We start from the raw sequence: 19,023 nt of genomic DNA, 5'->3' as shown, positions 1-19,023 counted from the left end.
TTCAGGCCATGCCTCAATTGTGTTACACCACTATTGACTCACTACAGCCAAACACAATATTTTCCTGGGCACAGCAGAGAGACACAGAACAATATAATTTGAAATTATAAAATGCTGTCTTCATGCATTAATCAGAACCCAACTAGAAAAAATTCCTGCTGCCATATTATCCAAGGCAACAGCACAAGAGACTAGGAACTGCTGATGTCTTACCTGCAAAAGACTCTTTCTTATAGTCCAGTTTTGCTTTACTGTCAGTGAAAATACGCTGTCCTTTATTCTTGACCTTACGGGCGTACTGACAAACCGCCTGCAAGCAGTTTGGGAAGAACAGTTATTTCAAAATTTTGACATAAAACATCATACACAGTGATTCCTCATTAGACTAAATCTAACCTCTGTTAATCTATATCTTGCAATTAGTTTGATTACAGGAGAAGTGTGTATATATATATAATTTTATTGTGCAGTTGCAAAAATTTGGAATTGGAAAGAGAAGAAATTTAAAGTGTGTTTCTTGTAAACAATTGCTCTGTGTTTTGTTCAATCTGTTTGAATAACTTGGATAGGAAAATATAAAATACACATTATAAAAATGACTTCAGAAAAAAACCCCAGATCTATCACTTGGTAAAAAAACTAGAAGTGTAACTAAGCAGTGCCAGGATGTTACAGAACTGGACTGTAAAACCTTCCCTGTCTGTGGGAACAGTGAAGGAGTGCCAGGCATCCACTCAACAGGGAAGTCCCTGTTAAATAAGCAATCCTGAGACTTCATCTGCTTACTCCAGCAGTGTTTAAGAACTGAAAGCCAGGAAAGTGAGCACCTTGGCAAGAGCAGGAGTCTGCACAGTCTCAGCACAGAAACACAAATCAGATTTGGGAGAATTAGCCTACAAGCAATACCACTTACCAAGGAAAATTTTTTGCTTTCAGAATTAAACACAAAGTAATGTTCTAAGCACAAACTAGAAAAATTGTTTTATTCCATTCAATGTATTTCATTCTATATAAATGCTGGATTTTTACAACATTAAAAGTGATCAGGGTCCAGCTATCCTTTGGTTATGCAGGTATACTGCATTTAATCTTCTTACTTTCATTTGGGAAAACAGTAATTACAGACTTCCCCTCTCAAAAGAAACTGCTTTCACATATCCAGCTGGTTTTCCAAGAAACACAGCATATAACAGGTAACAGACATTAGTAATCACACTGTACAGATTTAAATTCTTTTTAACACTGACTTTCATGTCTATCACTGTACTTCAGTACCCTGAGGCTTCATCTACACCAGAAATGTTTATTCCCCCAGACAAAAGGGTTTTTCTCTACTAAACAAAAAAACCCCAGAAAGATGGCATTCTCTTTATACTTTCTCCTATTTCTAATTTGAAAACCTTATTCTAAAAATTAAAAATCCCCACTTTAACTAGTTTGTTTTGTGCCACATATTTGAATGAGAAAAATTCAAAACCTACTGGTTTATCCTTATGAGTGTCTTCATTATTATTTCCTGTGCTGTCACTGGAGGATGCCACACTCATCAAGTGCTCATGTGAACCATTGCTACCCAGACTTCCATAGCCACTGGATCCACTGTTGTGTACAGGCTGTTAAAACAACATAAAAATATAAATATATGTATATGTACACACACACCCCCCTCAGGACATCAGCAATTCCATGTCAGGAAAAGGGATTTTATTTTACACTGGGATTTTTGCTACTTGGTTTTTGGGGTTGGTTTTTTTTTGTTTGTCTTCTATTGTTTGTTTGTCTGGAGGACTCCATGACTACATGAAATTATTAAGATATCAACTGGAGCTTCAGTAACTCTTGTCTGGTAAGTGTGAGTGCAAGGAATTCCCAGGACTGTAGCCAAAAATTCCAGTACAGTAGAAGCAGCTAAACAAGACGTCACAGCAAGATAAATCAAATTGCCTTTCCTCAGCAGGAACTGGGGAGGGTAAGAGCAAAGCCCTGCTGTACCTGCAGTAAGAGCCGATAGATCTGCTCAGTGATCTCCTGAACACTGGGGTGAAGGATTCTGTCCTCTGTGTAGTTGGGAGCAGCAAAGACATCTTCATTTAAGGGACCCCTGCACAAAGCAAACGAACACCAGCTCACTGCAAATGCAAGTGTTTCAACCACAGAGACCACAGCTTCAATTTACCACCTACATATCCTACAAAGAATCTAATGCTTATTCTGTTCCCTCATCTTAAGGATCTCTATGTAAACCTGAGGGAAGGGAAAACAAAAATATATTTACTTACGTCCTAACTTTGTGTCTTCCAATAATAAACGAAACTTTGCGACTCCAGGGGTTGATGAAACTGGACCAGCTGGTGTCCATGGTGATATAATCTCCATTCCTAGTGCAAAACCTGATTGGTGAGTAGTCAAAAGGCTGCCCTCCATACTGAAGAACTGCAATGAAGCATTCAAACAGAAATTTCAGATTAATGTTTGCACAGTTCTACATAACAATTCAGGATTTTACAGTGAACTGCACATTCATGGAAGGAATGGACATTCAATGCACCTCCTCATCATGGAAGAAGATGCCACTTGAGGGAACAAATACTGGGTGCATTGATACATTTAGAAATACTGAGCTACCAGAATAAGAAGATCTTCATCATTTACTGGACTGTGGTCAAGAAAATCACCTTTAGAATACAACAAGCAAAAGAAGGCTGAAGAAGCAGCTTTACAACTTTGCCAGAATGGCTCCTATTTTCTTCTCTATGAAATAAGAAAGACTATCATGTAAGATACAACACTACTTCTATCACATCATTCTCAAGAAAATTTTCTTTATGTGTGAAATATTAATTTGCAGTCAATTTGTTTACAGTAGATATGTATGCTTCATAGAAAGTAAAAAAACTGAGTGATTTCTCATTTCCTTGCATTTGCATTAAGAATCAAGTTGTGCAGTAAAAGATTCAGTATTTATTTGTGGAAAAAAAAAATCAAAGTCACAATTAATTTTTTCCTACTACTCGTTGAGGAATTTGTAGTCCTCATTATTAAGTCCTAGAAAAAAAAATTATATTTCTGCCACAGTAGCAGGCTACATACTTTTTTTGTGAATTGCCAGCATTAAGGGTCTGTCATTTGGGTGAAGATGCACCAAGACTGGTGTTCCTATTAAATCCTGAGGTAGGTATCCCAGCAGAGGGACTGCTCTGGAGAAAGAGAGACAAAGAAAACATAATAAAAATCAAGTAGAATAAATATTTCTTTCATGTTTAAAATGTTTTCATTTTTTCTTTGCTGTTATTCCTGTGAAGAGAACCAATAATTTTAGGTTTACATTCGGTGAAAAAAGCAGTGCCAAGTAACAATAGTCATACACTTAGGGCAAGGGGGGCTTTGTTTGTGGGGTGGTGGTTACACCAAATCAAGGAGTCTGCTACAGTTCTGTCTTTTCTTTGCTGCCCAACTTTAGAGGATAAATACTTACCCTAATTTTAAAAGAGCATTAATAAAGTTTAATCTTGTAAAACTCTCATGAAGATAAATAGTACCCCAATCCCTTGGCTGGGAGCCATGGCTAAGGATCACAGGATTACCAGAGCTGAACTAGCACCGGGGGAGCTGACCAGCACTCAAGACAACTTTCTCACAGGCAGGTGAAGAGTTCAGCTCAGAGGAGCTGCATGGGAGCAAGCTTATTAACAAGGGAATTAAAAGCAATCCTACTGAATTCCTGCACATTACCCATGACCACATCTAGTGATATGAAACACTAATTTGTGTGACAAAGTAATTTTTATTAATCACTTCAAGCATTTGCATTAAATAGAAGTTCACAAATGCCACTTTGCACTTTACCCTGAAGGTTAACCACTGAAAATGTGCTTTGGGAAAAAAAAATGTACTAAGTCAACACCACTCAGTGATGTTTGAGTTGCCAGATGCCAACAAGTCATCTTGAAAGCTCAAAATGCTGCACATCTTCCCCCCAGCCCCACTGACTGCCAAAGGCCTGGGAGATGTCTGAGTATGACAGAGCTTGAATGAAGAGCTCAGCCCCAGTACACCAGACAGGGGATCTGTGTCAGGTATGAACTTCAAAGCATTATGCAGTAAATTCTCTCAACACTGCACTTCCAACAACCCACTGGCATTACATCAGTTCCCCAAAACATCAAACATACCATTCCAGCAAAGAGGCTGAGAGGGGAAAGAGGATAGCAACTAATGCCTTATTATCAAAGCAATTAATTTAATAATGAGTCTTAAAAGCTTGTAGATGAACTACAGCAACACAGCAGAAACTGGCATGGAACCCATACCAAACCAGAGCACTTTGACACATTGACATTTAGAAGTGCTGCCAAGTTCAAAGCACATGAGAAAAGCTGTGCTGCTAGAGGACTTTAAAATCTCAGTCAACTCCAAACAACTTCAGCCAGGCCTTCATCGAATAACACCACAAGAAGGATTTGCTCAGCACTATTCCTGTTCTTTGCCACCTGCTTTATGGAAGTCAGGGATCTAGAATGAATGTGAGACTGAGCTGCCCTTGCCTGCTCTGATGAAAAGGAAGCTAAAAGATGATCCAGGAGCTTCCCACACTGCTGGAAAGAGGAAAAACGGAGTTAAAATTTTCTTGATGGTGCCAGACAATAAAAGTGCAGGCAGTGATCCCAGACTGGAGTCTAGAAAGCCGATGCTGGATGTTAGGAAAAGGTTTTTAACAGAGCAGTGCAACACAGGAGGCCTCCCATACAGATTGTGTCATCTCTGCCCCTGAAGGTTTTCAGCATTATTGAGACAAGGCCACAGCTGACCTTGGCCAGGACTGGGCAAAGTTTCATTTCGAGCAAAAGGATGGAACCAAGATCCCCAGCAGCCCCTTCCAACCAGCCCTTCTGTGCTCATTTAATGCTCTATTTGAGAATGATGTCTTGGCATCATTATGCTTTCTCATAATGAGTAACTCATAAAAATTCAGAGGTTAGGTTAATAAATTAATCTTATGAGTGCAAATACACGCGTGGTATAAGAATGGCTGATGAAGAGATCCTGCCAAGTTTAGTTTGTGTTTCATAGAATGACATTTAAAGTGTCAAAAAAACATGAATAAGTCTCTTTATATTACTATTCTAAGTTACATACAAAACTACTTTAATTTACAAAGATCACTCCACTGTGAACTACTTGCACCCATTACATGCATGAAGTATCAAATACATTATGACAAATAATAATGATCCATTTAATTTCAAGAAAATATTTATTTTTACTTAATATACTCTGTGCAGAGATCCACCTGCAGAGTTCAGACAAATATGCATTTTTCCAATACATGAACATGTACTGATTACAGAAATTAACTTTATTTCATGCAAGTCGAGCTACAGTTTCAGGGTTATGTTATGAACAATGCTCAGTCAACAGCAGGTGCTCAGTTGCACATTTTTAAATATTAAGACTCTGCTTTCTTTAAGAATCTCTTGCTTTGTGTATTCCACCAAACCCTGGAGAGCTTAAGAGTAATCAACTGCATATGCATGTCTTGGTAAACATTTATTGGGCTCCCAATGCTCTCAGGAGTTAAATAATTGAAAGCAAAATCAACTACACTATCACAAGAACAGAAATAAATGATGCAAAGTCCTAATTTCAGACCAAGATACAATCAACCATCACTGGAAGTGTTAGAAAATGGTATTTGAGAACAGGTGGTAACATCAGACCAACAGGAAAGAAGCTGCCATAGGATCCACAGGGAAGGATTTTCTGGACTTGCTCAAGCCCAAGAGTAAGGGCAAGGCTGTGCACTCAGTAATTCTGCAGTTTCTGTTAAATGACTGCTGGAGATCACTGAGCTGTGGATGCACAGAGGAACAGAAGCTTTGCTCCGTGCCCTCAGCCTCTTTGTAAAGATAAACCCATTCTGCAGCTGCCTTGAAGTATGTGTGGAAATGAAGGAGAGAGAAAAAAATCCGTGAAGAAGACAGAAATACACTGGATTTAAGTAGTTCTTTTATCAACTTGAGCTGTTTAGAGACACTGTATGAATCACAGCATGGAAAGACTGTTTGTCAGCATTACACTGTCTATCCTACAGGAACTCAGCCACAGTGTCTGCCCCTCTACAGATAAAACTGGCTCAGAAGTCAGTGTTCTTTTTACCTGGGCTCCATCTTAGTCAAACATCTCAATAACCTCCTTTCCCCAATCCCTATTTTCTGCTGTCTTTAAGCATTTTGCTAAGAATTAAGTATTTTTTCAGAAGCAAGGTTTCCATCCAAAAAATATCACAGAATCTCAAAATTGTCCATTATACTCCTACTCTCTCTGAAGACATTTCCCCTCATCTCAACCTAAAAAGAAAATTTTAGCATTCTTAGAATGCTTAAAAACAAATGAGAGAATCTCAGCAGTCAGATGTTAGATTGTAGCTAACTTAGTTTCTGCTAAGGAAAAAAAAAAAAAAAATCTAAATTAAGTTCCATATACAGCCCAAATATCAGAAACCATCAGAAAGAAAATATCAAGGAGAGTAGAAAAAGAAGAGGAAAGGTAGTGTTTTCAACGTAGGAATAAGTGAATTGTTCTATCAAGTCAAGTCCTCATGGCTCAGGATTTGGTCCAGTTGTGTTTAATATTTTTATCCATGATCTGGCCAAGAGGATGGAGAGCACCCTCCATCAGTTTGCAGACAACAACAAACTGGGTGAGAGATTTTATTCTCCCAGGGAATAAGTGACAGGACAAGAGGAAATGGCCTCAAGTTACCCCAGGGCAGCTTTAGACTGGCTCTTGGGAAATGTTTCTTCATGGAACAGGTTGACATGGAACAGGCAGGGGTGCAGTTACCATCCCCAGAGGTGTTTAAAAATGTGCAGATGAGGAATTTAGGGACAGGGTTTAGTGGTGGACTTGATGATCTTCTGCAACCTAAATCATTCTATGAAACTTTGGTTTAGACCTCAGTTCTTCTGTCTTTATATATACATTAAGATCACAGGTGCCATTTTTGTTTCTAATTTAGAATGTAAATACTTACTCTAAGCAGTTTTCATGACTGTAAAAGCAATGTGAAGTCTTCAGCCAGTGCAAATTGAACCATAATACCTTTTTTTTTTTTAAAGATCTAATGTTTTATTGAAAAGCTGTACCTCTAGTTGTACCTGGGCCAGCAGAGAGCATCAGCAGCATTTTTGCTGAATTTGGTTAAAAAACCCAAAAACCCACACCTAGATGTCTCATACAGGTAATAATTGGCAGCACAGGAATTCTTCTGAACATGGGTTCATTGACTGAATTTATGTCCAGAATTTCTCAAGAGGGAAGGAAAGTGGAAGAACAAGTTGCTAGCAGGCACTTAAATACACTTAAATACCAGTGTAATGTGTTCTCATGCTTGGTGAAAATGGGGGATGTACTTTTCTTAGGTTAAACACTCTTCAGTAGTTGCATAATTTTTTAACCCCATACAGACACCTTAAATCCTGCAAAGATACTGGATAGCTTGCTCATCAGTAAATTGAAAAGCAATTTTTGGAAGTTACCTTTCATCTACATCCTGGAACAGACAGGTCGGTGTGTGCGTAGTTGTAAAAATCCTTTTGTCAGGAGGAATTCTGGGTGCTGAGAGAAAAATAAAAGCATTTAGCAACTGAGGGTTTTGCATATATACTATTTCAAGCTGCCAGTCCAAAATTCTGGCCAAGAGCATATAGGAAAGCAGTAAGGGCAGAGAATAGAAACAATTATCTTTCTCTTTACTAAAGCTTGAATTAGTTCTTACTTTTAGGAAAGCAAGCTAGACTTTGTGCACTCAAGGATTACCTTCATAGCCAGAATGGACTTTTTCTGCAAGCAACACACAGCAAAGCTGGTCTTCTGCTATTTCTGGATCTTGCACTTTGATAAGGTAAGGAGTCATCCGGAATGGGTGATAGCAAATCTCATTTTCACGCTCCTTTCCCGCACTAATAATTAAAGAGAGTTAATTATTCCAACAGATTACGCTAAATAAAAGTTTAATTTATCCACTGTATTTCTGTCATGACACAAGAACTGCATGTTAGCAGTTCACTGAAATAGTTTATTCACTAAAACGAAATAATAAACTAAAATAGTTTATTCATTAAAATAGCACCCAAGATCTTAGCTTGATTTTTATTTTAGTGGAAGAGAATCTAATTCTGATGGTGTCCTTTGCACACCAACTTCCATAAAGACTGTGCTGTTCTCTCTACTGTCTGAAACAAATATCCACAACAGCCTTACACAGCAGTTTGATAGAAAAACCCAGCTCACACAATAGATTAAGTTACTTTGTTGTCCTTTAGAAGGCTTTTTTATGAAGACTGCTATATCCCCTCAGTTAACACAAAGATCATCTTTTAATCAATATTTAATCCAGTTTAGAAGGAGTGAAGACTCAATATTTAATAACAGGTGTTTGCTTAACCAGAATGCAAACACAGTAATGAAAACAATAACCATTTACACAGTGACAAAAGAAGAATCAGCTGTAATAAGTTTATAACAGCGGAGCTTAATAAAAGTAATGCTTTTGAAACCAGTGTTAGCTGGACAAAAAAAATCTCCAGTAACACCAGCAGTACTTGTAGAGTACATCCAATGCAACACTCTGGAGCACTGCATTACCTCCAATTCATTTCAAATTTATTCATACCTCCATAGTAAGTATTTATTTACTAGAGAACTAATTAAATAATTGGATCTACTATTTTTGTTTCAGAAATGCTGCTAGAGAGGCAGTAAGCATCAAGAAATCAAACTGCACAAGAAAGAGCAAGCATGAACTAAGGTGCCAGCTTTTCCTAAACAAAAAAGTAAAAATAAACAAAACAAAACAAAAAAAACCAAACCAAAAAAAAAACTAAAGAGGAATGATTGTGGGCAGGAGAAGAAGTAAGAAAAGCAAAACAAAGAACTGTGTCCTCTATTAAGTGCAAAACAGACAAGTCAAGTTACCCTTGAGTATCTTGCTAGGGGATACATGAGATAAATTTAAGACACTGGTTTTCTAGAATGAGGGAAGGTGCTGAACAGTTCCATTGACATGAACCAAAAGCTTTCCAGAGCAGGAGATGCTGTACCACCTTCCTTTATGGAACAAAGGCCAATGTTCACAGGGATTAACTTCCAAGATGGAACCTCCCAAAATCAGATTGATTTTCTCTGTAGCTGCTACAATTAATCAACTCAAGGATGTGCATCTGTTTTGCTTTATGATCACATTATGAAAAAGCATGAAATGTACACACCACATGGTTCTTATAAAAGTCAAATACTTATGTAATGCTTGGTTTCATAACACAACACTAAGCTTTGCAATATTGTCTTACCTGATGCGACAAAAAAAAGATTTCTCTTCCATGCAATCCTGGGTGGAAGACTCTAGAAATATTAAGCATATTTCATAACAAGTTACAAATTACTAGAAGATGATGATATTTAGTACAGGAAGTTTTCCTTAGATAATAAATGTTGTAATCTTTTTTAAAAGCTTACGTTCCCTGAAGTCTCCACGTATATTGGTTAAACAATGTACATCATAAGCAACTAAATCTGAATATCACTCAGATTCTGAGGCTGGAGTGTCACTCACAGCTCCTTCTTTATCAAGTCTTTTTCCTAAACAAATCTAAACAACTCTCCAGTTTTATCTGCTTACTCTCACCAACTCTTTCACACTACTTAATGACCAAAAATGTTTGACTACCTAGGACCCCAAAATTTGGCCCTTTTCCTAGAAAGAATCTAGGACAGCTCCAACACCAAATACACTTCTTAGAACCCCTCTTGTCTCTTTTTCCTGAAGACTTCTCATGTTTTAAGCTTATTTCCCTCCTTTTCCAGAGTCCCCACACACAGATTTCCAAGGGAAGCTCTGGTATTTCAAAGGCCTCCAGTGCACAATATTTTGGATATTATACTGTTTGGCAGCTGATACATGACAGAGTGTGCACATTTCTACTTGTTGAATTTTTAAAATCTGAATCTATACACAAAGATAATAAAGCTACAGAAAATGTTTCAAGAAAGCAAAACCAAGAAAACTCCCATATAACTGAGTAATCAGGATTATTTATCATTTACCACTGGCCCTGTTTTGAGCCAGAGGTTGCACTAGAGACCTCACAAGGTCCCTTTTGACCTGCTTTATGTATGCATTGCTTAGCACATGTTTATTGCCAATTGTTTTTTCAGATTGAATTGGTTCACACCCTGCCTTTACTTCACAGGTTTAGTATGCAACGGATTGGAATTTCAAACATTTAGAGCAGACCTTGAATTCCAGGTCTTTAGTTGAAATAGTTGGTAGATATTTCTCAATGACTAACAGCTGTAGGTACATGAGTAAAACAGTCCTACCACAAACAAATATCGAGTACCCTGAGACATCTGATTCTTCACCATTAATTATGCCTAATATAATTTTTCTAAGGCTAGAAGAAGAGAGCTGTGATTACACTTGGTGAGTGCACAGTGATGACAGCTGAAACACATTTCTCTACACCATAATCAACGTGTCCAGTATTCAAATCATAACCATTTTAAAAGGAAGGAGACAGAGCACTGTCCCCTTTATACTTGAGGAAGAGAAAATGTGAAGAAAAACTCTTTTCATTTGACTGCTAGTACAAGTGGAAACTAAATTCACCATTCAACATGAATTCCTACTTTGTTTTCATTCATCATCTGGCTGAAAGGGGAATAAGAACTGGTAAATAATGACAGTGAGAAGACTTTTAATCAACAGACAAATGTTGCTGATTTATAGAACAGATTTGTACACCTAGTGTTGTTCAGAGGTCTTCAATAATGCCCCTGTGCTACACCCTCAAAAAGTGATGGGGAAGGATGGAAGGAGATTCAGAATCAGTGCAAGAACTTGCATTTGCATGACTGAAAGCAGGTCAGAGAAATATCTTCTGTTGAGACCACTCACCAGCTCTATTGCAAATGTTCCATGATGGTAATCTGTATGGGGTGGTGGAAGTATAGAACACACTGACATCCTGAGGTGCCAAGAACTCCACAAATTTGGCATTTTTAAAATAACCCCTCTTGCAGCGGAGAATAGAAGAAGCTTGATCAGAGATGTACAGAATTTTCCCAGTTATCAAAGACACAGCTACAGCAAACATATCCTAAAAACAAAAATCTCTAATTATTTAGACAGTTTGGAACATTCTTCAGTGCAGCATTTATTTCTGAGAAAAACAAGTATTTAAGATACAAAAACATGAGTAAGTTCAAAATGAGAATTAAGAAAATTTAATTTTATTACAGATGTTGTTCAACACAATGAATCTGCTCATCAAGTAGACACAGAATATTTTTCCATGATGTATTGAGAATAACACACTACTATTTACTGGATTACAAGCCCTAGATATCATTGTCTATGTTCTATGATGCAGAATGAATTTACAAATTAGGAATTAATGATCTTCCAGCTATATAACTTCACATTTTCCCCGTGCTTGTTACAGACATGATGTACTTTTATGAAATTTTTGAAAGGCTGCTTGTGTTAGGACTCGAAACCACTTGGTAAAAAACAATGAGTGCACAGGTGGGAAGAAGTGTCACACACTTGTATTGTTTCTCTTCCTGCCATACAGGAGCTCCCTGCACCACAACCTTTAGCTCTCCATTCACAAACACTGCACAGGAACTGAAGAGCTACCAGCAGAACACTGCATTCACAAATGCATATTCACATTCACTGAACAATGTTTGTAACATTTGGCTGAATTTCTCACTTGTACTCTACATTTCCTATTTATTTCACCTAGTGGGCAGCCTTTACTATTCACAGATTCAACAAAACCCACCTACTTCAACCTAAGGAACATCCCCCATCATGCTCTTGTTTTAGGGAATTCAAACTTCATATAGTCAAACAGAGGTTGCAGTTCAAAAAAGTAGTAGGAGGTAGTCTAATACATCTAGATGCCATTATTTTTTGAAGACTCCATAACATATAAAATACTAGTAATATGGAAATAAATATAATTTAAAAAATCATTCAGGTTATCATTTCACTGCTAGAACTATGGTCCTAGCTGTTTTCATCTCTGTGGGAACAGCATAACTGCACCCCACAGTTGCAAAGACCAGAAAAATCCCACAGGAAAGGACACAGTGATTCCAATACTTCTGTCACTCTTCAGTCACACTAACAGAAAGAACTGGTGAAACATCAAATAACTCAAGAATAAGCTGAAGTGATTGATTATGTGCCTCAGTTAAAATTTGGAAAGAGTTAGCTCTCCAACTTTTGCAGTGCTCTGTATCTCGTGCACACAGAGAGGTGCCCCAGCACCAGCTCCAGGCACAAGGTACAATTCAGAGGATCAGGGAGTTGAAGTCTATTTATTTCCCACCTAACCAACAGAAACAAGTTTGCCAAGTCTGAAAAGGTTCAGAGTTTCTCAACATCCCCTGGAAGGCAAAAGGCAGTTTCTTCAGCTTTCTGGCCTAGCAATCAACTTTCCCCTTGTGAGAAGAAGGCATGACTGAAAATTCCAGTTCCAAGAAGCATTTTCAATATGCACTGAGACTCAGGGCACCGTACTCACCGCATTTTTCACAATGTATTCTGAGGTTATAGTCTCCACTTCTTCCACTGTGTAAGATGATACATTGAGACCAGCAGGCTGGGATTCATTAATCATCAACAACTGGTAGTATTCCTCATTGGCTACATGACAACAACAACAAATTTATTATTAATATTAATAATACTATTAATATATTAATAATAGTATTAATATATAATATTATAATATATTAATAGTAATAATATAGTAATTATATAATAATACATAGTAATAAAATACTAATAATATATTATTCGTATTGGTATATTAATAATATAAGATTATTGATAAACACCCAGCCCAGGAGCAGTAAATGGCAAAAATATTTTTGGGCATAAATGCAGAAGCTGGGAAATCTTGGCACTATTCCAAGTACCTTGTTTTCCCTGGTAGGGCTTCCTCATCAATAACTCATACAAATGTACACATCTTGATCTACCCATATATGAATGGTCACGTATTTTAGCCTGACAGCTCAAACAGTATGAAACTGCAAATTGTTTTCAAATCAGTTTTCTAACTCAACCAAACAGCAGTAAAATATTAAGCCTCTAGAGAGCTGCTTCAGCTCCCAAAGGAACAAGTTAACAAAGCCAACAAATGAGAATAACAGGAAAATATCTGGTTAGAAAGGTTGTCAGCCATAAGACAGTTCTCTGTGTAGAGCTATGTTTATTTAAATTCCTGTTTTGAAAGTTTCACTTTAGCCAGGTTGCATTATCTAGGCAGAATCACACTTTATTACCTTTAACTTGTTTAATGCTCTTAAGGGCATATTTCAATGTCGTTAGGACACTGGATTTGCCTTTGACTCTCTTCTCAGAAGGAAGGTGAGCTTTCAGCTCCTGCAGTGTTTTCAGCAATTCCTTTTGTGTTTTGGCTTTAGTGGACTGCTCACTACTGTAAGATGAAAAACAAAAACCACAACATCACTTGAATGTTTGAAGTGACACATCATCCTATGAGAAGCCCAAACATACTCTGACACTTGTCATCCACATCCAATTTGTACCACCAGCCTCATAAACTTTGCTAGTACTCAGTATCAGCTTCCAGAACTTATAGAAATTCTTACATGACCATTTAAAATCCAAGATTTACCACCACGTGGAGTGTGATAGTAAAATGTACTTCATATGTGCAAAGTACATATGCCCAAGCACCACAGAATTTCTTTTTTTTTTCTTTGCCACAGTCCCCCTCCTCCCTTTTTAGTGGTATTTTCCTTAGTTCTTTTCAAAAATCAAACTCAAAAATGTTCAGGGACTTCAAAGGAGAGAAGCAGGAGGTCCGTAAAAGTCTTCACCTCCTGTTCAAGCAGGTTCTCCTGAGAAAGCTCCCTGAAAAGGGCATGGCAAGGAGAGCATCAAGTTAACAAAACAAATGGAGAAATCCTTTGAATAATGTGTCCCAGCTAAGCATGGCAATACATTAAATAAGATAAGGAACCTGCCTAAATTTGTAATGAAAAGAATCAGAGGAGGCTGGAGATAGAAGCTGCATTCACAGTTCTCGGGTGCTGTCAGGAGAGTGTCTCAGTGTAGAAGAACAAACTACAGAGATTATCAGCAGCAACATCAGAAAGTTATCACCTTCCTTTCCAGTTCCTGCTATTTCTTCCCATTATTGAGAGGTGCTGACACAATCAAAAAGGAGAAAGGGAGGTGAGGAAAGTGAGGGAGAGGACAGCAAAGGTGGATGGCAGACGAGCAGGAAGGAATTACAATGATAAATCACCTTGTCTTTCACATTGAAAACTTTAAAAGCTGATCATTCACAATGAGCAAGAGGAATATAGAGCTGTTCTTAAATATTCCTAAAAAAATTTCCCCTTCCAAAGGAAAGTCTTCTCTTACCACCTGATGGTCATGGCTGATAATCTGTAAGAAGTTACCCTGGGCACTGCTCTAGAAACAATAGTCCTGGCAACTGCACTGCCTGATTGAAGCGGCCAGAAAAGCAACTTCAGCTGCCAAGTAATTTTCAAGAGGATTTTTCTGAGAGGTTTTAAGAGCTTGAAAAGGTAGATAAATCATTACCAAAAATGCTTGCAAAGTGACAAAGCTGTACTAGAGAACACACATTGTTCTTGCTCCCATCACAATGCACTGTGAGAAACGCAGCATTCATTTACTCACTGGTCATTTTGTACCAAGAAATAATGGCAAGGGATCAAACAAAAGGCTATGGTACTCCCTTGGGAAACACTATGTTCATGCTGTGTATTAAAATCATGTGTACAACGTGGCTTGACAGTTTGAACTGCTGCAATCAAACAGGGCTTTGTTACCAGAGGTTCATAGAAGAACCCTCCACGCTGGCAGTAGGGAAAAAGAGAGAGAAGAAAGATTATGAAATAACTGAGCATACTGCTGATTTGTACTCTCAGAATACAGACTGCTTCATCAAAGTGCTCAGACTTCTGCAAGAAAAAAAACCTTTCCAAATTAGCTTACGGCAGCAGCAAATATAGAAGATGGACATTCTTGAAAATAAATTACACAACTCCAAAATGTTTTTTCCAGAGAGCAGTAGCTCAGCAGGCAGCCACAGGGAAGGTGGCACTTGCAGAGGACAGAATAAGCAAGCTCTATAAAGATATGAGGCTTTCATTTTGCTTTTTGTGGACAGTAAACTGGAAAGGTACCTACAGATACTAAGCAAGAGTTGTTGGTTGGCACTGATACTGAATGCAAATGCCAGTAGTCTGAATCAAAGATTAAGCCTACAAAGATAACTAGTTTATCAGACTACTTTAGTCTTCTCTTTAAAGACCATTCTCTAGATTTCTTCAGTCTCCCATTCTCAAATGATCATCAGGTTCTGCTGTGTCCTCTAGCACTGTGCCCGATGGCTGGGGAGAACACTCTACCATCTGGATTCCTAATTATTTCTAAGCAGAGAGCTATTAATAAAATTTAAAATTGAAACACCAAAAAAACTACAGCAAGTAACCCCTTCCAAGAACTCACAGTGAAGGAAACAGAATCAGTGGGAAACAAAGATAAGAAATGCCTTTGGTGCACTTCTTCACATTAAGTAACATAAACTCTAGATCACCATTTTCAATGGAAAATACAGCATGGAACAAAATCTCCAGGTGCCTGCAAGGCAGACACAGAAAACATGTTGAGTAAGCACCAAATGGTACCTAGGAATAATTTGAATTTGCCACTTTTCTAGGAACTGCATCAGGTAGAAACACATTTAGGTAGGCAGGCCTTAGATGTGGGTCTTATGCTCTAGCTAGATATCCTTGATCTGCTCAGGACCAGGCTTTGATCTCCTGATCTGAATTAAAAGTTAAGTTAAAAAAAGCTGATTTAAAAAAACAAGTGCAGCAGGGCACTCTGAAGTGTCTAAATATGAGCCTTCAAGCTACTAGGCTCTTGAAGGCTATGAGGGACAGAAGGAGAGTTCATACAGAGAGATTCATCCCTGCAGCTGGTGCCTGTGTATCCTTTATCCTTCCACCCTGGGGGTGTAATCCCAGCAAATGGAACACAGGAGAGGCAGGCGCTGCAGCTGCTGGACACCAGGAAAAACCCAATGGTGAATTCAATAGCTCAGTGGTGAATTCTGATGTTAACACATCACCAGGCTCAGACTAAATTCTGAAGAGCAAAAAAAATTTAAAAGCTACAAAACCCCATTGTAGCTGAAGCAGTATTCAGTGGGACCCACAAAAAAAAAATAATTACAGAGTTAAGCTACCAAATCAAAACCAAGTAACAGGACTTTATCACACAACTTGCATGGAACAGCAACCAAAAGCTCTAATTTAATCAAGTAGTTAATATGACACACTACATGACATACTGATTATGGACAGGAAGAAATCAAAGACAGGATTTCTTGTGTAGTCATCCACGTTGAGGCAAAACAAAACAAAAGAAACAAAATTCAACATTATTTAGTTTTCAGCATTTAGCATACATCTACATTAATGAATAATAAATGCCCACTAATTTACCTGCATCCACTGCTGGACTGATTGTGTTCAGAGTTTGCAATCATCAGACTAAATGCATTTGAACTTGAACTAGAATAAGGAAAAGAGAAAAAGATTAATATTTGAAAACCTAACAAACAACTTTTAGCTCATTGTAGCTTTTTATTTTCAATTAATTACTGTCTCCCTTAAAAAAAAAAAACAAAAACAACACAAAAACCCCAACCCTAAATTTTAAAAGCTTCTGTGTGGTACAACAAATGGGCATTAAGCTGTATACATTTATCTAAGCAGCAAAGAACAGCTTGAGTTGGAAAGGACCCATAAGGATCACTGAGTCCAAACACCCTGGTCCTCACAGGACTACTAGGGAGGTGGTTCTTAATATGGCTTTTCTCTGTAAACTATTATTGAAAAGATTAAAATAGCTCATCCTCACACCTTGACCAAGAGTCAATTGACAGGTTTTGATACACAATTACAGAAGTTGGTTTACAAGAAAATCAATAAATAAGGCAAGTTAAGCTCACGATAATAAGGAAGATGCAAATGATGAAAACACCAGAGACCTTTTCTTTATAAATTATATTAAATTACATTTTACATCACATGAGAGTAGAACTTATGTAGCACACTCAGCTCCATGCTGAAGAGGCTTTATGCCTTAGTTATTATTCAGAAATATTGATTCAAATGAAAAAAAGATTTTAGGGGCAAAAATAAAAGTGAAACATATTTAATAATAGCTACTACCTTTTATGACAGTCTGAAGATTCCATAAGCATTGCTGAATCCTTCCCATTTTCATCAGATTCATGACCATGAGAATCATGCCCACTTGAATAGTTTTCATTTGTGTCATTCCCACTGGAGTCATTTCCACTGGAATCATTTCCACTGGAGCCACTGCTCATTTCAATATCTTCCTGAAGAACTTCATGAGAGTGTTCAGGCTTTGCTTGAATTTCTGAATCTTCAGCAATCATCTGGCTGTGGTCACTTGGAAGTCCAGAATAATCACTCATCTTGAGCTGCTCTTTTAAGGAGAATGATGGAGAAACGCTTCTACTGATCCCAGGCTGCTGCTCAGGGCTCTGCTCCTCAGTGCTAGAGGAGAACCCCCAGAACTTGACAGAGTCCGTGGGACACTCATCAGAAACGCTGCCAAGACCAAGAGCAAATCAAGCCATATTCAGGATTTTCCCTCTTTATAAATTCTGTTTGGAAGTACAGATGCAGAAGTCTGAGGAGGAACGGAAGGAAGAAAAAAAAAATTATTTTCTTGTTTGCCTTGCTGACAAACTGGAATGAGCACTGATTGTAGAAAGTAAAAAATGACATTCATAGTTAATATATTCAGCATTTGAATGGTGAAATGTTTCATTTAAACTGAAAGTCTCACAATGGTTTATTATAAAAAGGTGTTTATTTTTTAGCAAAAACCAACACATAAGAAAGAAAGTTGAATAAATGTGGAAAAACTCCTGAAAAGTTCACATATTCCCTAGTTTTCTATTTTCCTACTTGTCAGTATGGCTGCCTAGATTTGGATGACAGCTGCTATGATTTTCAGGGAAACCATTCCACTGCCTTTCAGTTTACCTTGATAAAGAAAAGGACTCTATTCAGCCATCAGAGCATTGCTCATTTGGTTTAGAGGTAATTTGGGGTGGTGTTCTGTTTTATATTAGGGTTTTGGTGTTTTAAAATCAGCTGGGAGGGAACACTGCTGCTCTCTTCATTTCTTTGTACAAAAGCCATGGAGGTAGGCAGACAGAACATACAGCAGGAACAGGGAAACCAAACACACAAACACACCTCATCACCACCACCAAAAATTCTAAGGCATGAATAACCCTGAGAATCATTTTATCTACTGATTACCACTAATTTTGGGGGGATATGATAAAAATTGCTTAGAAAAGTAAGGCTAAAAAAACCAAAGCAAACATATCCCTGCTTTTAAACCAAATTCTAATGTATCAGGCTCAAAAATCAGTGTATACAGAGGTGAATCAAGGACAGACCAGTACTGAGGTACCACCAAATGAGTACTGGAGAGTAGTTCAACTTTATTTATAAAAAAATCATATTTAATCTGACTCACAACCTCATCCATTTCAGCAACTCAGACAATAGTGTAAAACTATGAACTAAGATTCTCTGTTAAGAATCTCTGTTGTTTTCAAGACAACAGAACAATGTGTGTTCCTTCCTCTTTGGCCTTTTAAAATATTCAAAATTACAATTATTAACTAATAAACCTCTGACAGGAATAAGTCAATAAAAAATTCACAACCCAATTTTGTTAATATTAACTACAGCAGTTTTGTCTTAAACACAAATAAATAAATATTTATGTTTTTTAGAAAGACTGTAATGGAAAACATTCACAGTAGTAATTTAAAACACACCATGATTCAACTCCCCCCAAAGCAACACCACATGGAAGCT

At 37.6% G+C, this 19,023-nt stretch overlaps 1 protein-coding gene across 8 annotated transcripts in view; it reads right to left on the bottom strand.

The window, feature by feature from the left end:
- PER2 (period circadian regulator 2) overlaps positions 1–19,023 on the bottom strand; it is a 48,492-nt gene that overhangs the window by 12,125 nt on the left and 17,344 nt on the right. For all 8 annotated transcript variants that reach the window (XM_058843732.1, XM_058843731.1, XM_058843734.1 and 5 more), the window contains 13 exons: positions 17,323–17,812; positions 16,591–16,659; positions 13,363–13,517; positions 12,597–12,718; positions 10,958–11,159; positions 9,351–9,402; positions 7,819–7,961; positions 7,539–7,617; positions 3,091–3,197; positions 2,280–2,433; positions 1,993–2,101; positions 1,482–1,613; positions 214–310 (listed from right to left, as the gene is read on the bottom strand). In XM_058843732.1, the coding sequence (XP_058699715.1) occupies positions 214–310; positions 1,482–1,613; positions 1,993–2,101; positions 2,280–2,433; positions 3,091–3,197; positions 7,539–7,617; positions 7,819–7,961; positions 9,351–9,402; positions 10,958–11,159; positions 12,597–12,718; positions 13,363–13,517; positions 16,591–16,659; positions 17,323–17,594 (1,693 nt within the window). In that variant the 5' untranslated portion in view covers positions 17,595–17,812. The remainder of the gene's footprint in view (positions 1–213; positions 311–1,481; positions 1,614–1,992; positions 2,102–2,279; positions 2,434–3,090; positions 3,198–7,538; positions 7,618–7,818; positions 7,962–9,350; positions 9,403–10,957; positions 11,160–12,596; positions 12,719–13,362; positions 13,518–16,590; positions 16,660–17,322; positions 17,813–19,023) is intronic.

This window comes from Poecile atricapillus, chromosome 8, assembly GCF_030490865.1.
Source record: "Poecile atricapillus isolate bPoeAtr1 chromosome 8, bPoeAtr1.hap1, whole genome shotgun sequence".
NCBI classification, from domain to species: domain Eukaryota; kingdom Metazoa; phylum Chordata; class Aves; order Passeriformes; family Paridae; genus Poecile; species Poecile atricapillus.
This window is presented reverse-complemented; position numbering and strand designations above follow the sequence as displayed.